Genomic DNA, 25,729 nt, shown 5'->3' on the forward strand with positions numbered 1-25,729 from the left:
CTGGGCAGCCAATCAAGGTAAAGTATGTTCTTGTTCATAATAATGGGAACTCCGTAAGTTGGAGTTCCCATTATGAATGAGAAACCCCCCAAACTTTAATAAAAAATACACTACATATTTAACACTAATTTAAATTAGTTATTTATATATTATTTATAAAAATTCAAATTTTTTAAAAAGTTTTTTTAATTATGCTTTACATAAATTTAATGTAGTGGGCAGGGCTTTTAAAAATAAAACAACATTTTATTTATGTTTTAAGTGTGTTTTAAAACTCTTACACCTGTAAAAGTAGGTTATGGGGAAATACCGCAATCTTGCCCATGCAAATGACCTGGCTGCCGAGATGTGTTGGATCTGTCAAGCTCCAGCATGCGCATTGTGCGCTGAAAACCAGCTTTTGTGATGCCTTCCCGGGTCCGTACAAACTCCGTATGGATCCGGGAGGCTGGAATTTCAGGGCCATTGAGCAAGATGATAACTAAAGAACGGGTAGGGCCTACTAGAGACCATGAGGGTAATCTTTGTGTGTCGAGGCAGAAGATGTTGGTATGGTTCTTAATGAATACTTTTGTCTGTTTTCACAAACGAAAGGGGCAATGCAGATACTGCTTTCGAGGAGGAATGTGATATTCTGGATAAAATAGAGAGAGAGAGAGAGAGAGAGAGAGAGAGAGAGAGAGAGAGAGAGAGAGAGAGAGAATTAAGGGGTTTAGCAGCTTTGAAAGTAGCTAAGTCCTCAGGCCCGGATAAAATGCATCCCAGGCTGTTGAATGAAGCAAAAGAGGAAATAGCAGAGGGCTTGACCATCATTTTCCAGTCCTCTTTCGATTTGGGCATGGTGCCAGAGGACTGCTAATGTGGTACCCTTGTTTAAGAAAGGAGAAAGGGATAGGCTGAGTAATTACAGGCCTGACAGCCTAACCTCAGTGGTGGGAAAATTATTGGAAAAAATCCTGAAAGACAGGATAAATCTACATTTAGAAAGGCAAGGATTAATTAGGGACAGTCAGCACGGATTTGTTAAAGGGAAGATCATGTTTGACTAACCTGATTGAATTTTTCGAGGAGGTAACCAGGAGGGTCGATGAGGGTAGTGCGTACGATATAATGTATGTGGACTTTAGCAAAGCTTTTGATAAGGTCCCACATGGTCGACTGATCACGAAAGTTAAAGTCCATGGGATCCAGGGCAAAGTGGCAAGTTGGATCCAAAATTGGCTTAGAGGAAGGAAACAAAGGGTAATGATTTGATGGCTGTTTTGGTGACTGGAAGGATGTTTCCAGTGGGGTTCCTCAGGGCTCAGTACTGGGTCCCTTGCTTTTTGTGGTATACATCAATGATCTTAAATTTGAATATAGGGAGTATGATTAAGAAGTTTGCAGATGACACTAAAATTGGCTGTGTGGTTGATAATTAAGAAGAAAGTCATGAACTGTAGGAGGATATCAATCTACTGGTCGGGTGAGCACAACAGTGGCAAATGGAATTTAATTCGGAGAAGTGTAAGGTAATGCACTTGCGGAGGGCTAATAAGGAAAGGGTATACACATTAAACAGTAGGCCACTTAAAAGTGTAGATGAACAAAGGGACCTTGGAGTGCTTGTCCAAGTAGTAGGCCAGGTGGATAAGGTGGTTAAGAAGACGTACGGAATGCTTGCATTTATGGGCCGAGGCTTAGAATACAAGAGCAAGGAGGTTATGCTTAAATTGTGTAATACTCTGTTTAGGCCACAGCTGGAATACTGCGTGCAGTTCTGGTCGCCGTATTATAGGAAGGACGTGATTGCGCAGAGGGTGCGGAGGAGATTTATTAGAATGCTGCCTGAAATGGAGAATCTTAAGCTGAGGACAGTTTGGATAGGCTGGGTTTGTTCTCATTGGAACAGAGGAGGTGGAGAGGAGAACTCATTGAAGTGTATAACATTTTGAGGGGCCTGGATATAGTGGATAGAAAGGGCCTATTTCTCTTGGTGGAGGGGTCAATTACGAGGGGGCATAGTTTTAAGGTGGTTGGTGAAAGGTTCAGAGGTGATTTGAGGGCAAGATTCTTCAGAGGGTTGTGGGGGGGTCTGGAACTCACTGCCTGGAAGTGTGGTGGATGCAGAAACCCTCACCACATTTAAAAGGTGCTTGGATGGGCACTTGAAGTGCAGTAATCTGCAGGGTTACGGACCTAGAGCTGGTAAGTGGGATTAGACTGGATAACCTCTTGCCGGCTGGCGCAGGTACAATGGGAAGTACTGCAGGGAATCAAATGGTGGCTCGGAGAGGCATTTTCCCAGATTTTTGTCCCCAATTGGGTCTTTATCTGTTTTTGTGTCTCTCACAGGAGATCGCATGGCTCCGATTGGGGTGGAGTGTAGAATGTTGCAGTGCAAGGGTGTAACAGTTTTGTGGGGCGTACTGGTTGGGCCAGATGCTCTTTACCTTTCCACCATTATTCATAGGTTTATATAGAACCTTCAGGGCTGCTGACGGAGGGCCGTGTGGCTCTTAGTCGGCCGGCGTAGACATGATGGGCCGAAATGTCCTCCTTCTGCGCTGTAGATTTCTAGAAGGAGGCCATTAGGCTCATCGTGTCCGTGCCAATTGAAAAAAAAAAGTGTTACCTAGCCTAATCCGACCTTCCAACACTAGGTCCATAGCCCTGTAAGTCACGGCTCTTTAAGTGCACATCAAAGTACCTTTTAAATGTGATGAGGGTTTCTGCCTGTACCATCCTTTCAGGCAGTGTGTTCCAGACTCCCACTCCTGTCTGGGTGAAGCAATGTTTCCTCATCTCCCTTCTAATCCTTCCAACTACTTTAAATCTATGTCCCCTGGTTATTGACCCCTCTAGTTAGAAATAGGTCTTTCCTCTTCACTATCTAGGCCTCTCATAATTTTATACACCTCAATTAAATCTCTCCTCAGCCTCCTCTGTTCCAAGGAAAACAATCCCAGCCTATGCAATCTTTCCTCATAGCTAAAGCTTTCCACTCCTGATAATGTCCTCGTAAATCTCCTCTGCACCCGTTCTAGTACAATCACACCCTTCCTGCAATGTGACGACCAAAACTGCATGCAGTACTCAAGCTGTAGCCTAACTAGTGTTGTATATAGTTCTAGCATAACTTCCCTGCTCTTGTGTTCTATGCCTCGGCTAATAAAGGAAAGTGTTCCATATGCCTTCTTAACTACCTTATCGACCTGTCCTGCTACCTTTAAAGATCTGTGGACAGATACTCCAAGGTCCCTCTGTTCCTCCACACCTCAGTATCCTCCCATTTATTGTGTATTCCCTTGCCTTGTTGCCCCTCCCAAAATTCATTACCTCACACTTTTCTGGATTGAATTCCATTTGCCACTTTTCTGCCCAACTGACCAGTTCACCAATATCTTCCTGCAGTTGAGTACTGCGCGGCCAATTTTTGTATCAAATGCAAATTTCTTTATCATGCCTCCACCCCCCCACATTTAAATATAAATTAATAAATACTACAAAAAGTAAGGGACCGAGTACTGAGCCCTGTGGAACCCCACTGGAAACAGCCTTCCAGTCACAAAAGCTACCCTCAACCATTACCCTTTGCTTCCTGCCACTGAGCCAATTTTGGATCCAATTTGCCACTCTCCCTTGGACTTTTACTTTTTTGATCAGCCTACCATGTGGGACCTTGTCAAAAGCCTTGCTAAAATCCATGTAAACTACATCTAACGCACTGCTCTCATCGACCCTCCTTGTTATCTCCTTAAAGAACTCAGACACAACCTTCCCTAACAAATCTATGCTGACTGACCTTGAATAATCTGTGCCTTTCTAAACAAAAGTTTACACTGTCCCTCAGAATTGATTCTAGTAATTTGTCCACCAGAGGTTAAACTAATTGCTCGGTTTATCCCTTCCTTCCCTTTTGAAACAATGGTACAAAGTTAGCAGTTCTCTAATCCTCTGGCACCACTCCTGTAACCAGGGAGGATTGGAAAATGATGGTCAGAGTCTCTGCAGTTTTCTCCCTTGCTTCTTTTAATAGCCTTGGATACATTTCATCCAGTCCTGGTGATTTATCTACTTTTAAGGATGCTAAACCCTCTTACTATGTTTATCCCATCCAATATTTCACTATCTTCCTCCTGAACTTCGGCATCGGCATTGTCTAACTCTCTTGTGAAGACAGCTGCAAAGTATTCACTAAGTACCTTACCCACATCCTCCGCCTGCACACATAGATCATCATTTTGGTCCCTAATAGGCCCTACTCTTTCATTCGTTATCTTCTTGCTCTTTATGTAATTATAAAACGTGCTTTTTGATTCTACTTGCCAGTATTTTTTCATGCCCTCTGTTCACTTTCCTAATTTCCTTAATTTAACCGCTGCATTTTCTATACTCCAGGATTTCTGCAGTATTGAGGCCATGATATCAGATATAGGCTTCCTTTTTTGCCTTTTCTTATTCTGTATGCACCTCGTCACCCAGGGGGCTCTACCATTGGTAGATATGTAATGTCATGCTGGAGCATTCCATTCACTTTCAGCTGCAAAGAAAACTCCACTCCCCCAAAAATTGCCAAAGTTTAAATCATACCAATCTTCATCCTTAATAGTAGCAACACTCCATCTATTATATTTTGAAAACATATCATGGGTAGCTTGATTCAAATGACCAGTTCATCTATGGCTGTAAAGAACCAAAACAATTTCCTGCCTATATCATTCTTGGCTCTTTATCTCGTGTGTGGATTTGTGGTTTTAAGTGTTAGTTTGGCTCACTGTTGTCCAAGTCAGAAGTTTGTAGGTTCAAGCCAGGTCTTGAGCACATAAGAGGTCGTTACTTATGCAATATTGAATGTGCTACATTGTCAGAGGTGCCATCTTTTGGATGAGATGTTAGAGAGCAGCCAACTAGACGGAGAATGCCAGCAGTGGTCGTGTCATGTAACAAGGGTTAAATGCCAGTAAAATGGGAAGAATCCGTATCAGCTGGTTAGAAATGGCCAAGAACAAAGGCAGGCATCTTCATTCAAAGAAAAGGAGTCATAAAAGGAGGCCGGGGGCAGGGGGAGGACTGGAGGCTGCTGTTTCTCTTCTTGCTACAGGCATCTCTTTTGTTTAAATTTGTTTAACTTGTTGGAATTGTTGGGGCTTCAGGAGGATTTAGACTTAATTTGTAGAGTTTTCTTCATGAAAAAATTTCATGAGCAGCTGATCCATACAAACCAGCAAGGTTCCATGTTTAATACCTGAGCCAATCAACCTTAGCTCCTTGGATTGGGGGTTGGGAGCAAAACAAAGAGCCACAGGTCCTGCTCTTGTTCACTCGGCAGCAATTTGTGTTACAAGTGCGCGTGTGATGATGTTCGGTGAAAACAAAAAAATGCACTTTCCCCCTTGCCCCAGTATGGCCAGAGAGCCCGCTGACACTGACTGTCAAGGCTCGCACAACAGAAACAGGATGGGGTACTAAAGAGAGAAATCATCTTCAGAAGGAGAGAGAGAGAGAAAATAAAGGCCAATCTATCGAATGTCACGTATAAGCCTAATGCATGCAAACAAACAGCATATATCCAATACTGGCAGAAACAGCTTTTTTAAATGCACTACCAATAGATTAAACATATTTATGACTTTTCACTAGGTGTGCCAACAGTCATTCCCACCTTGTTACACAACAGCTGCAAGTGATCATATTCAAAGACATATCTGACAATAATATTAGGGAGGAACATTATGTCCGTGGAGAAATTAGAGATGCTGAAGGAGAATTTTTCTGAATTTCCTGCTCCTTCCAACCCCACTTCGTTTTGTATCTGTCCCTGGAAAAAAATCTACAAGTCACTTACAATTACATTTTGAAACTCCCAACTGCCTAGGCTTTGGCCCTACGTTTGCCACAGTACCTCTAGCTGTAATTTGCTCAACCACTCCCTCACCTCCCATCCTTGATGCCCTTGTCCCCAGCAAAACCTTCACTGTCTGCAATCCCAGTCGTTTCCCCTGGTCTGCCTCACATCTTCACTCCCACAAGTCCAAGGGTTGCAGGCTTGAGCATACCTAGCATACAACTGGCTGAGCCATCCATCACCAGATCTGGCTGGACGACAAAGCTTCAACACTCACTCTCACGCATTCCCAATAAATAACCGCCAGTGGCAGTACTCTTGCCTGAGTCAGAAGGTTATGGATTCAAATCTCACTCAGGAATTGAGAACATAATCTAGGTGGACACTTCAGTGCATTACTCAGAATATTGCCCACTTGATTGACACCCCATCCACCACTTTAAAAGATTCACTCTTTTTCTACAAGAGGCACTGCAGCAACTCGCCAAGGCTTCTTCAGCAACACCTCCCAAACTCTCAACCTCCACCACCTTGAAAGACAAGGGCTGCAAGAGCATGGGAACACCACCACCACCTCCAAGTTCCCCTCCAAGTCACACACCATCCTGACTTTGAAATATATTGCCATTCCTTCATCGTCGCTGGGTCAAAATCCTTGAGCTTCCTCCCTTTCACCATTATGGGAGTACCTTCACCACACGGACTGCAATGGTTCAAGGTGGTGGCTCACCTCCTCAAGAGCAATTAGGGATGAGCAATCAGTGCTCGCATTGCCCACGATGCCCACTTCCCAAGAATGAATATATTTAAAAAAGTGTTGCATTATCTTTCGAGAGATATGTCAAACCAACTCCAGAACCAACTCTTTTAGGTGGGCATAAAAGATGCCAAGGCACGATGCGAAGAGGAGAATGGGAGTTCTCGGTGCTCTGGACAACATTTTGCTCCAAACAAACACCACTAAAACAAATTGGCTGTTCACTTATGGGATGTTGCTGTGCACAATTCGGCTGCCACATTTGCCTACAAGTGTGTCGACACTTTGGGATGTCAAGGATGCGAAAGGCATTGTAAAAATGCAAGATCCTTTCTTTCATTTTAAAAACCATTACATTCTCAAGAACCACACTTGACCAAACTACCACATCTTCACCCTCCCTTTCCTCACCAAAGTCCTTGAATGTGTTGTTCTCCGCCCAGATCCGTGCCCATCTCCCAAGCAACTGCCTTTTGAATCCTTCCAATCAGGTTTCTGCCCCTCCCATAGCACTGAAACTGGCCTAATCACAGCCATGAACATTCCCTGACTGAACACGAGTTATCCCAACTCACTCTCTCCGCAGCCTTGACATGGCCAACTACAACTCCCTCCCTTCAAAGTGGAATGCCTGGAATGATCTACCAACAGCCAAAGATATCGGTGTAGAAACAGAAAATGCTGGGAATGCTCAGCAGGTCAGGCAGCGTCTGTGGAGAGAGAAACCGAGTTAATGTTTCAGGTCAATGACCAGAGTTCTGACAAAAGGTCATCAACCTGAAACATTAACTCAGTTTCTCTCTCCACAGATGGTGCCTGACCTGCTGAATATTTCCAACATTCTATTTCAGATTTCCAGCATCTGCAGTATTTTGCTTTTGTATTAAAGATATTGGTGTTATGGGAGAGGATATCTACCAGAGTAATAGCCTTTTCTCATGTTCTCGTCCATTGTTATATAATAGAAAATGCAAATGTAAGTTACGGCCTTGTGTTCCTTCACAGCAGTGAAAGCTCAAAGAAACTCCAATCCCACTTTTGGTAAATATATAAGGCACTGCAACGATAAAATCAGGCTGTATACTCTCCCTTTGTTCCTCCCTTTACAAAGTAGAAAAAAAGACAAATCAAATTCAACAAAGGCAGTTCAGTGTTACATACCGGCTCAATACAGTCTTTGGATAGTTCTGGGGAGGGAAATGCAGCAAATGTCATCACTGCAACATACATATAGGTTAATCCCACAAGTAGGTAGGCAATGGAGAGATCCCGAACCTGAAGAGGAAAGATATTAAAATCAATCTGTATGGAGAGACATATGCCAAGAAATGAAACCTACTTTCAATCAAGACAACTTAAGTTAATTAAAAGCACACTATTCATGAATACAAATCAGGGAATGTGTTCCAGTTGTTTTTTTTTTAAATCATAATTTCATAGAGCCTGTCTGATCACCTCTCCAAATCCTTTAAATGCATCTTTGTTGAAAGATCACCACAACGAAAGGCTTTTGCCCATCATTTTAGAAGAAAATAATTTCAGAGAACATTAACATTAAATTTTGGGTTTCTACAAATTATGATGTCGGACTGGAACTCCAGTTCCAAGTGGGTCGACTTGGCAGCTCTGTAGTACAATTCACTGGACACTACAACAAAGGTGCTTTATGCAGCTGAGTAGGCTGCAGCCCATAGTCCATTGCAACCAGTAGACCCATAATGTATTGAACTCAATGGACTCAAAATTCGGCCTGAGTTGCTCCTATTTTTTTTGAGCAACTAGTTTAGAATGGAGCATCTTGGAAATTGCAATTCTTGGTATTTAGTTTGCTCCAGTTCTAGTGAGTTAGAATAGTTACATTTTAGAACAGATTTTTTTCCCAAAAGGGGGCGTGTGCAGCCACTAAAGCCGGTTTTGCAAGTTTAGGCAGTGAAAACTTACTCCAAACTAACTTAGAATGAAGTGTAGATTTTTGTATGTTCAGAAAAACCTTGCCTACACTTAGAAATCAGGTGTAGGGAACGAGAGATGATGGGGGGGGGGGTTTAAACAAACATTAAACACTTCACTTTTACAAATAAAGAGCCATCAATAATAAATGATAAATAAATCAATAAATCAACCAATTAAATCAAAAGAATTTAATTTAAAATTTTTAAAAAATTGTTTCTGTTCACCTACTGCAGCGCCGGGTACCCTCCAACAGCATGCTAGGACGGGCCCCCTAGTGTCTCTCTCTCGGTCAGTAACTCTGTGTTTCTGATGGGGGGGTGGGGGGGATGAAGAGAGGAGAGCTGGGGGGGGGGGGGTGAAGAGAGGATGGGTGAGTGAAGAGGCACTGGGGGGGGGGGAAGAGGAGTGGGGGAGGCACTGAACGGGGCAGGGGGGAGCTGAACAGGAGGGAAGCCCGAGTCCCAACCTTCAATGCCCGGAGAGCCCATTCGACCAGGGCTAGGGGCAGCGTTCTTCGGGCCCCTCCCATGCAGCCTGCACAGATTCAGGCTGAGAGGAGCTACTGCACATGCACGCACACTCTAGCGCGCATGTGCAGAGGTCCCGGCACTGTTTTCAGCACCGGGTCCTGGCTCTGCCCTCCACACGTTCTGCTGCACTGCGCCAAGGGCCTGAATCAACCGGACGGACGGGAGAATACCAAGGTAAATAATAGGCGCCGTTTCTGTTCTAAAAAGTCGACACACCATGCGGAGGTGCGCCGTTCTAACCCTGGGGGCAAACTTGGGCCCCATATAACCAGAACAAAATTCCATACTACTTGTAACTGAATTGAAACAGAATACATTCCACTAATACAACAAGACTTTAGCACGGTATGTGGCTGGTGCCAGGAGGATTGCTAGATGAGAATGTAGTGCTACTGGGCCAACTTAAGATGGCACAATAAATTTGTAGTAGTGCACCCATGCATCGATTGGCACAACGTAAACATGACCATGAGCCAGTTGTCTAGACACAAAGGGAAGAGTAGGTTTTTACTTTATAGTAGAAAGCAGGTCAACCTATACCACTTAAGCATCTCCTTGGTGGCTGGTTTAAACTGCACCAACGAAAAAAAAAGAAATTTCATTCTAGTGCAGCGAGCTTTTGATTTTCCACCACTGGGCAACAAAATGGTTTATTAACATGCGTGTGCATAAAGTAGATTTGAAAAGACATATCCTGAAGGTGTTCTCTTCATTAGAATATTTCAGCTAGACTGATCCCAAATATGCTTCTGATCTTTAACCCACATTAGCAGGACAAAAATTTTACATCTAGGAGGTCTAGAATACAAGGAGGTAGAAGTTATGCTGCAGCTATACAAAGCCCTGGTTCGACCACGTCTGGAGTACTCGGAGCAGTTCTGGGCACTGCACATTCGGAAGGATATATTGGTCTTGGGGAAAATGCAGCATAGGTTTACTAGAATGATACCCGGACTTAAAGGGTTAAATTACGTGGAGAGATTACACAAATTAGGGTTGTATTCCGTAGAATTTCGAAGGTTAAAGTGTGATTTGATCAAAGTTTTCAAGCTATTAAAAGGGAAAGAGACAAGGTCGATAGAGAGAAACTATTTCCGCTGGTTGGGGAGACTAGGACTAGGGGGCAGAGTCAAAAACTAAGAGGCAGACCTTTCAGGAGTGAAATTAGGAAACACTTCTACACACAAGGTGGTAGAAGTTTGGAACTCTCTTCCGCCACCAATGGCAATTGATGCTAGATCAACCTTTAATTTTAAATGATTGATAAATATTTGTTAACCAAAGATATGAAGGGATACGGGCCAAAGGCGGGTACAGGTTGAAACTCCCTTATCCGGCAACACCCTCGTCCGGCACCATTCCCGGCCACCTGGTGGCATGCGTAGAACTCGGACACAAACAAACTGAAGTCCTTCCTCGCTGCCGACTCCTGCAATCGCTGGCCTGACCCCGCGATCCACCGCCCCCTCCCACGATCTCTCTGCCATACTCCCAACCCCAAGCCAGCCAGCCCGGCCCGATATCCCCTTGCTCAGTACCTGTACCATCCCTCGTCCGACAAAATCCCTTATCTGGCACAGGCCAGGTCCCGAGGGTGCCGGATTAGAGTGTCCCGGATATATGTATATATCCTGTATATGGAGTTAGGTAGCAGATCAGCCATGATCGAATTGAAAGGCGGAACAGGCTCGAGGGGCTGAATGGCTGTTCCTATGCAGATATTTAATTTTTTCAATACCGATAGGTTAGACTTATAGCCTTTGCAAATTTGTTGACTGTCATGAGAGAATGATGGTGAAAATGACAGCCAAATGCTCATCTGACCTGCAACTTTCCCCTTCCTATACTGCCTTACTAACACTACCAGAGTCAGTTGTGTTATGGGATTTAAATGGTCATTTTATTTATGCTTTTGTGTTACAATGTTAGCAAGTAATTTGACAAAAAGGTTTTCTAGAAGCAAACTTTTCAAATGCAACATTTAGTTTGGAAAGTGGACATTTGGCATAGATTTGTTATTTTATCCTGATCTTTCATATTGCAGCCCTGCAATTGTTTCTCGTTAAATTGGGAAGCAAGTCCTAATAAGGTTCTACATGGTTGCTATCCAGATCCCCTGTGGTTTTCCTCAGGCCAGTCGAAGGAAATGCTTTTTTACACCATATTGTAATAAACTGCAATTTTACTTTTCATAGTATTGTGGGTATGTTAGTGGTATTTTTGGTGACAAATTGTATGACTACATTCAGATTTGAATTATTTTTGTTCGGTTAACTTATGTAATTAAAAAAAATATATAAAGTATAGGTTGAACCTTCCTTATCCGACACCCTCAGAACCTGGCCTGTGCCGGATGAGGAATTTTTCCGGATGAGGGGACATCATCAGCCCGAGTTCGGGGGGGGGGGAGGGGGGGGGGGAGCTGTGGGATGGGTGGGAGGCAGGCCGAGCGGGCCCCGAGGTGTTCTAGGTTGAGGGGGCTTCTGCTAATCACTTTCTTTCTAGTAAGTGTGTGGATTTTCTGTTTAGGTGAATGATTTCATTAAATAATAAAGGAAAGGTAACACCATTGTGTCGAAAAAGGGAATGGGAAACCTGGGGGGGGGGGCAGGGTCAGAGTTCTGCCGGGAATGGTGCCAGACGAGAGGTAGTGCTGGATAAGGGAGTCCCGGAGAGGTTCAACCTGTACATGATTAAAAATGAGCCTAAGATGCAGAGAAAATGGTATGGAAAAGGTTCCAGGTAGCAGTAATGAAGAGTGGTAGTGTAGGATGATCTGGAGTCAGAGCATCAGGAGGGAGTGATGGGATCTGGCAGGAGCAAGATTGTCTGTAAATATTGGGAAGAGGGCATCAGGGCCTAAGTGTGGTGTGCTGCAGTACAGAGAGGACTTTAAACTTGAGGGGCAGGTAGGAGTGGGGAGTGGGGGGGGTGGGGTGGGGGGCGGCGTTGGATTGCACCAGGTTTCCCTCAGGCCCTGGCAAATTTAAACCCAGGCCTGATTAACATTTTTTTGGTCTGTTTGCCGCCACCCCACACCGTGCAGCCAGCCAAATTGAATAGCTAGCTGGCTGTCAGGCAAGGAGGCCTGCGGCACCAGGCCGCAAACGGGGAGCGGAGAGGAAGGCGGCAGCTGGGGATTGGCGGTAGGGAGGGACGTTGGATCCAGAAGTTAAGTGGAGAGGCACTTACCTCCTGGATCCAGCAGTCCTTGCCTTCCTTTAGCTGCCAGCTTCCGAGGCCTGGGAAACTTGTCTGCCCAGAGTTAAATTTAAAATAAAAATTTCCCACACCTCTGCTCTCACCCCTTCCCCACCCTCTCAGAACCATGATAGGGTTCCCTTTGACCTCGCGCCTTTCACCTTTCACCCCCCCACCAGACTCCACATTCAACAGATCATCCTCCCCCATTTCCACCACCTCCAGCGTGATCCCACCACCAATCACATCTTCCCCTCCCCTCCCCTCTCAGCATTCCAAATGGACTGCTCCCTCCACGACACCCTGGTCCATTCTGCAGTTATCCCCAGCACCGCCTCCCCTTCCCATGGCACCTTTCTGTGCCAGCGCAGGAGATGCCCTTTTACCTCCTCCCTTCCCACTATCCAGGGCCCCAAATACCCCTTCCAGGTGAAACAGCGATTTACTTGTACTTTTAATTTAGTCTACTGCATTCGCTGCTCCGATGTGGTCTCTTCTACATTGAGGAGACCAAGCTTTGGGTGACCGCTTTGCGGAGTGCCTTTGTTCAGTCCGCAAATGTGACCCTCAGCTTCTGGTCGCCCGTCACTTTAATTCTCCACTGCATTCCCACTCTGACCTCTCCATCCTCGGCCTCCTACACTGTTCCAATGGAGCTCAACGCAAGCTCGAGGAACAGCACCTAATCTTTCATTTCGGCACTTTGCAGCCTTCTGGACTCAACATCGAGTTCAACAATTTCAGAGCGTAACCGCTGCCAATCTTCAGCTCCCTTCCCCCCACCCTTCCCTCAGAGACAGTTTCTTTGTTTCTCCTTGTCTCTAATGGCAGTTGGTCATTATCCTACCATTCACGCCCTATCTTTACTAATGTTTTTCGAACTCCTGGCATTACCATTTGAATTGTGTGTCTCTAATCTCTCCTGCCTTCCAACCTATCACAGACCTTTCCTTTTCTTTCTTCCCCTCCCCCTTTCAGTGCTTGTTAAGAATCTGTTCTTTCCGAACACTCTCCAGTTCTGTCGAAGGTCATCAACCCGAAACGTTAACTCTGCTTCTGCTCCACAATGCTGCCTGACCTGCTGAGATTTCCAGCATTTTCTATTTTTATTCCAGGTTCCAGCATCCAGCTCCAAAATAGGCATGCAGCTTCATTATAATATTTAAAGTGCCAACCCGTCTCCTGGGAGCAGGTTAGCCGCTCGTGTCCCCATTAAAATTGGAAGTGGGCAGGTTGGGATTCAGATTTTTTTTAACCACTTTAAACCTCTCAACCGACCTGTCATGTTTGTCACCTTCACATAACTGTAACCAATATGTAACAACACTGTACACAACTGTGAAATGCACACCTTGACTACAGGGGGTGAACTTGTGGGAGACACTCCTCACCTGGTCATCCAGGTAGTTAAAGGGATGTTCCACACAGGCTCAGCACTCCTTGGTCCTGGGAATAAAGGTGCAGGTCATGTAGTGACCTTGTCTGCAGTATATGCCTCGTGTGACTTTATAGTAGTGCAGAGACACCACATTTGGTGACAGGAAACGGGAATCAATGACTCACGAGAATGGCCACCGGTAGCACAGATAAAAGATACTGTGTTGGTGAGGACTGGAACGATTTCATTGAGGCTCCAGCAGAGCTTTGTCACGAAGGACTGGCTGGGAGAAGCAGCAGCCGACAAGCGAAGGGCGCACCTACTGACCAGTTGTGGGCCCAAAACGTATGCGCCGATGAAAGACCTGCTCGCACCAGAGAAGCCGGCGGACAAAACCTTTGAGAAGCTCAGTAAACGGATCGATGAGCACCTCAAACCGGCAAGCAGCGTACACGTGGCCCGACACCGATTCTATTCACAGACGTCGGGAGGGACAAAGCATACCGGACTTCGTTGCAGACCTTCGGCGTTTGGCCAGCCTCTAAGTTCACAGATGCCTGCAGGGGGGAGATGTTAAGGGATTTTTTTCATTGAGGGCATTGGTCATAGAAACATAGAAAATAGGTGCAGGAGTAGGCCAATCGGCCCTTCGAGCCTGCACCGCCATTCAATGGGTTCATGGCTGAACATGCAACTTCAGTATCCCATTCCTGCTTTCTCACCATACCCCTTAATCCCCCTAGTAGTAAGGACTACATCTAACTCCTTTTTGAATATATTTAGTGAATTGGCCTCAACAACTTTCTGTGGTAGAGAATTCCACAGGTTCACCACTCTCTGGGTGAAGAAGTTTCTCCTCATCTCGGTCCTAAATGGCTTACCCCTTATCCTTAGACTGTGACCCCTGGTTCTGGACTTCCCCAACAATGGGAACATTCTTCCTGCATCTAACCTGTCTAAACCCGTCAGAATTTTAAACGTTTCTATGAGATCCCCTCTCATTCTTCTGAACTCCAGTGAATACAAGTCCAGTTGATCCAGTCTTTCTTGATATGTCAGTCCCGCCATCCCGGGAATCAGTCTGGTGAATCTTCGCTGCACTCCCTCAATAGCAAGAATGTCCTTCCTCAAGTTAGGAGACCAAAATTGTACACAATACTCCAGGTGTGGCCTCACCAAGGCCCCGTACAACTGTAGTAGCACCTCCCTGCTCCTGTACTCAAATCCCCTGGCTATGAAGGCCAACACGCCATCTGCTTTCTTAACCGCCTGCTGTACCTGCATGCCAACCTTCAATGCCGGGATTTTCAGGAAGCTTATTGAGACCAAGGACTTAACTTTGGAGAGGGCAGCTTTGATAGCTCCGACCTTCATGGCAGGGGAAGAGGAGACCAAGATAATTTACGCAAGCAGCCTTGGTTTCAACGTGGCGATGAACCAGGGAGTTAATGTTGTAAAAGCGATACAGAACCCTGCAGGTAGGCAAGCGCAATTCGACACCGCCCAGGCAGGCAAGGGCAATTTGACACCGCCCAGGCAGCAACAGATTCCAGGGTGGGACAGCAATAGAGACAACGGCAGGAGGATCGGCAATTCACACCATCACAAGGGACAATGCGTCCCGGGATGGGACCATTGACACACAGCAACAGAGTGAGCAGGAGTAATCAAAGAGACAATGAGAGGGGAATGCCTGGTAACAGTCCCTTTGTCCACAACAATCTCAGCTCATGCTGGAGGTGCGGGGGCATGACACAATGCGAAAACCTGCAGGGTTCAACATTTTATCTGCAGAAGCTCAATTTCGAGGGACATTTGGCTAGAATGTGCAGAAAACCCATAGCGAGGTTAGTTTACGAGGCAGAGGAACCAGACAAAGAGTCTGCAAGGCAGTTGGATGCTTGGGCACAGCCATGGACGCTGAAGTCCAGCGGGTTCAGGTGGCAGACATCCACAGCTCATACACTAAAACGCCGCTTATGATGATGAAAGTTCTATTAAATGGCATCCCGGTACGCATGGAGCTGGACACAGGAGCTAGCCAGTCACTTATGAGTGTCCAACAATTCAAAAGACTATGGCCACTCAAAGCTAGCAGACCCAAACTAGAATGCACTGAGACGCAATTATGAACGTACACCAAAGAGGTCATCCCTGTGCTCGGCAGTGCAAATTTGGTGGTCACACAATGAATCAGAGAACCAGCTGCCAATCTGGATTGTCCTGGGGAATGGTCCCGCGCTTTTGGGAGGAGCTGGCTAGCCAAGATGAACTGGAAATGGGGGGGGGTGGGGGATGTGTACGCCATTTCATCTGTGGAGCGAAGTTCATGCTCACAGGTCCTGCAGAAATTCGAATCACTATTTCAACCTGGGGTCGGGACTTTCAAGGGCACCAAAGTAGTGATACGCATCACCCCGGACACCAGACCAGTGCACCACAAAGTCAGAGCCGTGCCGTATGTGATGCGTGAGAAAATTGAGAGCGAGTTGGACAGGCTGCTAAGAGAGGGCATAATATCGCCTGTCGAATTCAGTGACTGGGCAAGCCCCATCGTTCCTGTCCTTAAAGCGGATGGCGACGACAAGGCCACCATCAACCAAGTGTCACTACAGGACCAATACCCGCTTCCGAGAGTGGAGGATCTTTTTGCCACGCTGGCAGGTGGCAAGCTGTTCACCAAGTTGGACCTCACTTCAGCCTACATGACCCAGGAACTGGCTGAAGAATCCAAGCTACGAACCACCATCACTATGCACAAGGGGCTATTTGTTTACAACAGATGCCCGTTTGGCATTCGTTCAGCGGCCGCTATCTTCCAGAGGAACATGGAAAACTTGCTTAACATAGAAAATAGGTGCAGGAGTAGGCCATTCGGCCCTTCAAGCCTGCACCGCCATTCAATGAGTTAAATCCATTCCTGGCACAATCGTATTCCAAGATGACAGCCTAATCACGGGTTGAGGTACCAAGGAACACCTCCACAACCTGGACCGGGAAGGCTTGCGACTAAAGAAGCCCAAGTGTGTGTTTTTGGCCCCAGAGGTCAAGTTCTTGGGCAGGAGGGTTGCCGCAGACGGGATCCGGTCTACCGAATCCAAAACGGAGGCGATTCGTCGTGCGCCCAGGCCCGGCAACACATCGGAGTTGCGGTCATTCCTGGGACTCTTAAACAACTTCGGGAACTTTCGGCCGAACTTAAGTACATTGTTGGAGCCACTACACGTGCTCTTGCGTAAGAGTTGCAAATGGTTTTGGGGGGACTGTCAAGAACGGGTTTTCAACCGGGCGCGGAACCTGCTTTGTTCGAACAAGCTGTTGACCTTGTACAACCCCTGTAAGAAATTGGTTTTGACATGTGATGCATCATCCTATGCGGTTGAGTGTGTATTGCAGCAGAGTAATGATGAGGGCCAACTTCAACCTGTGGCTTATGCCTCCAGGTCGCTCTCCCAGGCAGAACGGGGATATGGGATGGTTGAAAAGGAAGCATTCGCATGTGTCTATGGGGTAAAAAAGATACACCAATACCTTTTTGACAGAAGGTTCGAGTTAGAAACGGACCACAAGCCGTTAACATCCCTGTTGTCAGACAGCAAAGCTGTCAATGCCAATGCGTTAGCTCGCATACAGCGATGGGCTCTCACGCTGGCTGCATATGATTACACCATACGGCAGCGGCCAGGCACCGAAAATTGCGCTGATGCGCTCAGCAGGCTCCCACTGACGACCACCGAGGCGGCGTCGGAGCAAAGTGCGGCGATGGTCATGGCTGTTGAGGATTTCGACACCGCAGGCTCCCCCATCACAGCCCGCCAGATCAAAATCAGGACCAACAGAGATCCCCTCCTGTCAATGATAAAGAAATGTGTTCTAACTGGGGATTGGGCGCCCGCACACGGAGCGTGCCCCGAAGTGGTCAGACTGTTTCACAGACGGATGGACGAGTTCTCCATCCAAGCCGACTGCCTACTATGGGGCAGCCGGGTAGTCATGCCCCAGAAAGGAAGGGAAGCATTCATCAGGGAACTCCACAGTAAGCACCCAGGCATCGTGCTAATGAAGGTGTATGGTGGCCGGGAATTGACTCAGACCTGGAACACTGTGTTCGCAGGTGCACGTGTGCTCAGCTGGGCAATGCCCCTCGGGTGGCACCCCTCAGCCCATGGCCCTGGCCCACCAAGCCATGGTCACGCATTCACTCGTCCATCCGTCTGTGAAACAGTCTGACCACTTCGGGGCACGCTCCGTGTGCGGGCGCCCAATCCCCAGTTAGAACACATTTCTTTATCATTGACAGGAGGGGATCTCTGTTGGGCCCGTTTATGGGAAAAATGTTGCTGATTGTTGTTGATGCACACTCGAAATGGATCGAGTGCATCATATTGAATTGGTGCACAACATCCACCACTGTATTTGCGACGCACGGCTTGCCGGACATCCTGGTTAGCAACAATGGCCCATGCTTTACTAGCTATGAATCCCAGGCGTTTATGTCGGGTAATGGTATCAAACGCGTCAGGACAGCGCTGTTCAAGCCGGCTTCCAATGGCCAGGCGGAATGTGTGGTTCAAATCATAAAACAGGGCATGCTCCGGATTCAAGGACCCTCTCTTCAGCACCGCCTATCGCGCCTCCTGCTGGCCTATAGGTCCCGCCCGCATTCGCTCATGGGAGTCCCGCTCGCGGAGCTACTCATGGAACGCACGCTTAAAACGCGGCTGTCCCTCATTCATCCTGCTCTGTCGGACATTGTTAAAGGCAAACGCCAGTCCCAAATCGAGTGCCATGATCGCAACTCAGTGGGGAGATGCATAGAAATCAATGACCCTGTATTCGTTCTCAATCACGCATTGGGACCCAAGTGGCTTGAGGGCACTGTAATCGGCAAAGAGGGGAATAGGGTCAGTGGTCAGACTAAACAATGGGCAGATATGCTGCAAACATAGAAACATAGAAAATAGGTGCAGGAGTAGGCCATTCGGCCCTTCTAGCCTGCACCGCCATTCAATGAGTTCATGGTTGAACATGCAACTTCAGTACCCCCTTCCTGCTTTCTCACCATACCCCTTGATTCCTAGTAGTAAGGACTTCATCCAACTCCTTTTTGAATATATTTAGTGAATTGGCCTCAACAACTTTCTGTGATAGAGAATTCCACAGGTTCACTACTCTCTGGGTGAAGAAATTCCTCCTCATCTCGGTCCTAAATGGCTTACCCCTTATCTTTAGACTGTGTCCCCTGGTTCTGGACTTCCCCAACATTGGGAACATTCTTCCTGCATCTAACCTGTCTAACCCAGTCAGAATTTTAAACGTTTCTATGAGGTCCCCTCTCATTCTTCTGAACTCCAGTGAATACAAGCCCAGTTGATCCAGTCTTTCTTGATAGGTCAGTCCCGCCATCCCGGGAATCAGTCTGGTGAACCTTCGCTGCACTCCCTCAATAGCAAGAATGTCCTTCCTCAGGTTAGGAGAACAAAACTGTACACAATACTCCAGGTGTGGCCTCACCAAGGCCCTGTACAACTGTAGCAACACCTCCCTGCCCCTGTACTCAAATCCCCTTGCTATGAAGGCCAACATGCCATTTGCTTTCTGAACCGCCTGCTGCACCTGCATGCCAACCTTCAATGACTGATGTACCATGACACCCAGGTCTCGTTGCACCTCCCCTTTTCCTAATCTGTCACCATTCAGATAATAGTCTGTCTCTCTGTTTTTGCCACCAAAGTGGATAACCTCACATTTATCCACATTATACTTCATCTGCCATGCATTTGCCCACTCACCTAACCTATCCAAGTCGCTCTGCAGCCTCACAGCATCCTCCTCGCAGCTCACACTGCCACCCAACTTAGTGTCATCCGCAAATTTGGAGATACTACATTTAATCCCCTCGTCTAAATCATTAATATACAGTGTAAACAGCTGGGGCCCCAGCACAGAACCTTGCGGTACCCCACCAGTCACTGCCTGCCATTCTGAAAAGTACCCATTTACTCCTACTCTTAGCTTCCTGTCTGACAACCAGTTCTCAATCCATGTCAGCACACTACCCCCAATCCCATGTGCTTTAACTTTGCACATTAATCTCTTGTGTGGGACCTTGTCGAACGCCTTCTGAAAGTCCAAATATACCACATCAACTGGTTCTCCCTTGTCCACTCTACTGGAAACATCCTCAAAAAATTCCAGAAGATTTGTCAAGTATGATTTCCCTTTCACAAATCCATGCTGACTTGGACCTATCATATCACCTCTTTCCAAATGCACTGCTATGACATCCTTAATAATTGATTCCATCATTTTACCCACTACCGATGTCAGGCTGACCGGTCTGTAATTCCCTGTTATCTCTTTCCCTCCTTTTTTTAAAAAGTGGGGTTACATTGGCTACCCTCCACTCCATAGGAACTGATCCAGAGTCAATGGAATGTTGGAAAATGACTGTCAATGCATCCACTATTTCCAAGGCCACCTCCTTAAGTACTCTGGGATGCAGTCCATCAGGCCCTGGGGATTTATCGGCCTTCAATCCCATCAATTTCCCCAACACAATTTCCCGACTAATAAGGATTTCCCTCAGTTCCTCCTCCTTACTAGACCCTCCGACCCCTTTTATATCCGGAAGGTTGTTTGTGTCCTCCTCAGTGAATACCGAACCAAAGTACTTGTTCAATTGGTCCGCCATTTCTTTGTTCCCCGTTATGACTTCCCCCGATTCTGACTGCAGGGGACCTACATTTGTCTTTACTAACCTTTTTCTCTTTACATATCTATAGAAACTTTTGCAATCCGTCTTAATGTTCCCTGCAAGCTTCTTCTCGTACTCAATTTTCCCTGCCCTAATCAAACCCTTTGTCCTCCTCTGCTGAGTTCTAAATTTCTCCCAGTCCCCGGGTTCGCTGCTATTTCTGGCCAATTTGTATGCCACTTCCTTGGCTTTAATGCTATCCCTAATTTCCCTTGATAGCCACAGTTGAGCCACCTTCCCTTTTTTATTTTTACGCCAGACAGGAATGTACAATTGTTGTAGTTCATCCATGCAGTCTCTAAATGTCTGCCATTGCCCATCCACAGTCAACCCCTTAAGTATCATTCGCCAATCTATCCTAGCCAATTCACGCCTCATACCTTCAAAGTTACCCTTCTTTAAGTTCTGGACCATGGTCTCTGAATTAACTGTTTCATTCTCCATCCTAATGCAGAATTCCACCATATTATGGTCACTCTTCCCCAAGGGGTCTCGCACAACGAGATTGCTAATTAATCCTCTCTCATTACACAACACCCAGTCTCAGATGGCCTCCCCCCTAGTTGGTTCCTCGACATATTGGTCTAAAAAACCATCCCTTATGCACTCCAGGAAATCCTCCTCCACCGTATTGCTTCCAGTTTGGTTAACCCAATCTATGTGCATATTAAAGTCACCCATTATAACTGCTGCACCTTTATTGCAAGCATCCCTAATTTCCTGTTTGATGCCCTCCCCAACATCACTACTACTGTTTGGAGGTCTGTGCACAACTCCCACTAAAGTTTTTTGCCCTTTGGTATTCTGCAGCTCTACCCATATAGATTCCACATCATCCAAGCTAATGTCCTTCCGAACTATTGCCTTAATTTCCTCCTTAACCAGCAATGCTACCCCACCTCCTTTTCCTTTTATTCTATCTTTCCTGAATGTTGAATACCCCTGTATGTTGAGTTCCCAGCCCTGATCATCCTGGAGTCACGTCTCCGTAATCCCAATCACATCATATTTGTTAATCCCAATCACATCATCTGGACCCGGTAAAGAAAAGGTTCAGCATGGACACTGAGGAACCTGAAGAAGACCATGGGATGTCAACCACACCACTGCCAGTGAGCAAGCAACAAGGACATTCAACAACATGCACAGTCCCTGCGGCCAGCCCGGACAGGCCAGAATCACCTCAGGCGACAGGGACACATGTCACGGCTCAACCACCAGAGCCACAACTGCGGCGCTCCACAAGAGAGCGTCGACCGCCTGAAAGACTCAATCTTTGACCCAAAGACATTGGGGGGAGGTGATGTCATGTTTGTAATCTTCACATAACTGTAACCAATATGTAACAACACTGTACACTGTATACAACTGTGAAATTCACACCTTGACCACAGGGGGTGAACTTGTGGGAGACACTCCTCACCTGGTCAGCCAGGTACTTAAAGGGATGTTCCACGCAAGCTCAGACTCCTTGGTCCTGGGAAGAAAGGTGCAGGTCATGTCGTGACCTTGTCTGCAGTATATGCCTCGTGTGACTTTATAGTAGAGTGCAGAGACACCACATGACCCAAACAAATCTTTTTGGGGGTTAAAATCACCTCTGGTGTTTAGCAGATCTGGAAGATAGTACCACAGGAGGGAGAAAGAGGAGAGGATAGGAAGTGATATTAAGTACATGGAGATTTACAAGAAGATGGAGACTTGCAAAAGTAAAATGAAGGAAAAAAGAAGTACAAGCAGGAAATTAAGATTAAAGCATAACAAATAAAATTTTGTAGTATGTGTGACAACACATGAACATGCAATTCCACATATACATGAACAAAATAGTTAACGAGAAGTGTGATCAGAACACAGGAGCACTGGATCCAGCAGACTGTTAACTTCAGATCGATTGGAACCAAGTCATGTAAAAAAAAATAGAAGATGGTAAAAGCCTGCCACCCAAAGGCAATCCTGCAGCATTGCACCATTATAAATATACCCTGCAGGAGATTTTACGGCAACCCTGTAAAGAATTAGGATTACTTTAGTACTGCCGGTTCATAATCTACAGCTCTAGTGCATTTGGCAGAAACCCCCAAAGTAACATTTCTGGAATCGCTAGGACTGGCTACCAGAAAGACTCTTCAAAATCAAAGTAAAGCCATCAAAGTGGTCAGAAAAATGACAGCCACCAAGATTCCCTTTAGAGTGGGGACGGGGTGGGGTAGAGCAGGTCTTCTTGGCACTTTTGATTACAATGGGGGAGGGGGGGGGGGGGTCACACTTTTCAGCCCACCCATACAGATAACAGTGGCAAAAGCAACCAGTTCCTAAAATGCAGTGGCTCTTCAAATAACTGGGCCTGTTGACTTCTAAAGTTCTACATGACCCAATCTGAAAACTTACAAACTTCAAAAACAAACAGTTCACAGTAAGTTAATCCAGTGCACCTTTAGATTTTGTTTTTCTTGGTCCTTGTATTAAAGTTTGTTAGGATTGTTAACAATACCAAGAGTGGCCAAGAAGAATCTTTAATGGCCTGTCATTATTAGGAGCCTGGAACAATTTGCCATGAACCGCAGAGAGCCTTTCTAAAAGATGTAGCTCATGGGGAATTGATCCAGAGGCTTTCCTCAAAGGGGGAATGAAAAATTGAAGCATGATGTCGTCCTTTCACTCACGCCAGCTCACTGGAGATGGGTGGAAACTTAAAAGCAGGGGCTTCTCCATTACCTGTATAAACCATCCTGGGCCAAGCAGAAATGGCAAAGAAAATAAAATCTCTATCATACCTAAATCAGACTACAGTTTATGTAGCTGAAGGGCCAAGTTAAATACTATTATACCACGAATGATGTGTAGCAAGTCAGTTGATGAGCCTCTTCCTGGGGTTGAAACTTACATTATTTTCTTGGTGTTGGTTGTTCTTCAACAGAGTGATGACACAGTTATGAATGAAGAAAGCAAGTGCAAGAACTCCAGTCAGATGTGGGAAAGATAATCTGAACTCTGGAAAAGAAATACAAAAACAGAACTTCACCGGCTACATAATCAGCATCCAATGAGTTTTCTTAAGCTCCCTTAATTTATTTTGACCACACATGAACTTGTATTTTGTGCATAAACCACTTCAGTTTCACATTTTGAGAGAAAATGTTGAGGTGTTCCTGGACCAGGTGCCAATGTAGATCAGTGAGTACAGGGGTGATGGGTGAATGGACTTGATGCGAGTTAGGGTACGGGCAGCAGAGTTTTGGATGAGCTCAAGTTTATGGAGGCTAGCCGCGAGAGCATTGGAATAGTCGGTCCAGAGGTAACAAAAGCACGTTGAGGGTTTCAACAGCAGATGGGCTGAGACAGGAGCAAGGACAGCCAATATTATATTAGGTGGATGTAGGCGGTATTGCTGATGGAGGGGATTATGGATTCGGAAGCTCAGCTCAGGATCAAATAGAAAGTGGAGATTGCAAACAGTCTGGTTCAGCCTCAAACAGAGGATAGGGAAGGGGATGGAATCAGTGGCTAGGCAACAGAGTTTGTAGCAGGGCCCAAGACACTGACTTTGATCTTCCTAATATTAAATTGAGGAAATTTCTGTTTCGCCAATATTGGATGTCGGACAAGCAACGTGACAAATCAGATGCAATGCATGGGTCAGAAATAAATGAAAACTGAACATTTTAAAGAAAGAACATTACACACCATTGCCCTCATCTCACTCCCATTGATGCAAAACTCAGCCACACTTGTGTCACTTCCAAATACTATTTCACCAACTATTCCTTGCAGACCTCTCATCCGCCTCCCTCTAAACTACAACTTGTTCAAAACTCAATTGTGTATACTCCCCCGCTGTCTGATCTACAATGGTTCTCTGTCCCCTCTGTGCATTGAAGTTGTCTGGTGATTCGTTCTACTGGTTTTTCAGTCTTTCTGGCCGCTGGCTTGTGGTTTTATATTTTCACCGCCACTTTTGTTCTACGTTGACCTCCAACTTGTGCCAATTTTACCACCATCTTTCTGCACCGCAACAGATTCTGATTCTTATGGCAATGACCGCCATCCTTCAATTCCCTCCCTTCAAATAGATTCTGGACTTCACTCGCCTGCTACACCGGTCTCCGAACTTGGACAACAGTTCGTCGATATGCCATGCCAATTCCACTCTACCCATGTCAACTTTCATCATCATAGGCAGTCCCTTGGAGTCGAGGATGACTTGCTTCCACTCTAAAAGTGAGTTCTCAGGTGACAGAGTCCCAATGCGGGACCTACAGTCTTGTCACAGGTGGGGCAAACAGTGTTTGAAGGAAAGGATGGTCGGGGAGCCTGGGTTGACGCATGCTCATTCCGCTGTCTACGCTAGGTTTCTGCTTGTTCTCGGCGATGGGACTCCAGGTGCTCAGCACCCTCCCAGATGCTTTTCCTCCATTTTGGGTGGTCATGGGCCAGGGCGCCCCAAGAGTCGGTAGGGATATTGCACTTATCAAGGAGGTTTTGAGGGCGTAATTGAAATGTTTCCTCTGCCCACCTGGGGCTCACTTGCCGTGTCGAAGCTCCGTGTACAGCGCTTGCTTGGGGAGTCTCATGTCGGGCATGTGGACGATCTGGCCCGCCCAATGGAGCTAATCGAGCGTGGTCAATGCTTCGATGCGGGCCTGAGCGAGAACACTGATGCTGGTGCATTTATCCTGCAAACTTCAACTTTATCCCTCCATGGGACCCCTGACTTTTAACTCTGCCTTCCTACTATTGTCTCCAACCTATTCCCTGCAACTACCAGGAAATATGTATCCTATTAATCACTACATAACCAGGCCTATGCAACCAGTGTTTCCGGGCCCGAGCTGTTCACTTCTATTTCCACATTTCTCTCCCGTCTTTTCCTTTAAAGAACTTAATAGGAGCAGTAAGCGGTCATTTGGCTCCTCAAGCCTGCTCCACCATTCAATACCATGGCTGATCTGATCATGGACTGCGCTCCACTTCCCTGCCCACTCCTCATAATCCTTTACTCCCTTATCGCTCAAAAATCTGTCTATCTATGCCTTAAATATATTCAATGACCCAGCCTCCACAACTCTCGGGCAGAGAACTCCAAACCCCAAAAGAAATTTCTCCTCATCTAAGTTTTAAATGGGCGGCCCCATATTCCAAGACCATGTCCCCTAGTTTTAGTTTCCACTATGAGTGGAAATATCCTCTCTGCATCCACCTTATCAAGCCCCCTCATGATCTTGTATGTTTCAATAAGATCACCTCTCATTCTTCTAAATTCCAATGATTAGAGGCCCAACCTACTCAACCTTTCCTCATAAGTCAACCCCCTCATCTCCAGAAT

At 46.2% G+C, this 25,729-nt stretch overlaps 1 protein-coding gene across 4 annotated transcripts in view; it reads right to left on the reverse strand.

Annotated features, from left to right (window-relative positions):
* Positions 1-25,729, reverse strand: part of slc38a9 (solute carrier family 38 member 9) — an 81,802-nt gene that overhangs the window by 5,805 nt on the left and 50,268 nt on the right. For all 4 annotated transcript variants that reach the window (XM_070868907.1, XM_070868924.1, XM_070868899.1 and 1 more), the window contains 2 exons: positions 23,291-23,397; positions 7,746-7,859 (listed from right to left, as the gene is read on the reverse strand). In XM_070868907.1, coding sequence (XP_070725008.1) covers positions 7,746-7,859; positions 23,291-23,397 — 221 coding nt within the window. The remainder of the gene's footprint in view (positions 1-7,745; positions 7,860-23,290; positions 23,398-25,729) is intronic.

The sequence above is a fragment of the Pristiophorus japonicus genome, chromosome 2 (assembly GCF_044704955.1).
Source record: "Pristiophorus japonicus isolate sPriJap1 chromosome 2, sPriJap1.hap1, whole genome shotgun sequence".
Classification (NCBI taxonomy): Eukaryota; Metazoa; Chordata; class Chondrichthyes; family Pristiophoridae; genus Pristiophorus; species Pristiophorus japonicus.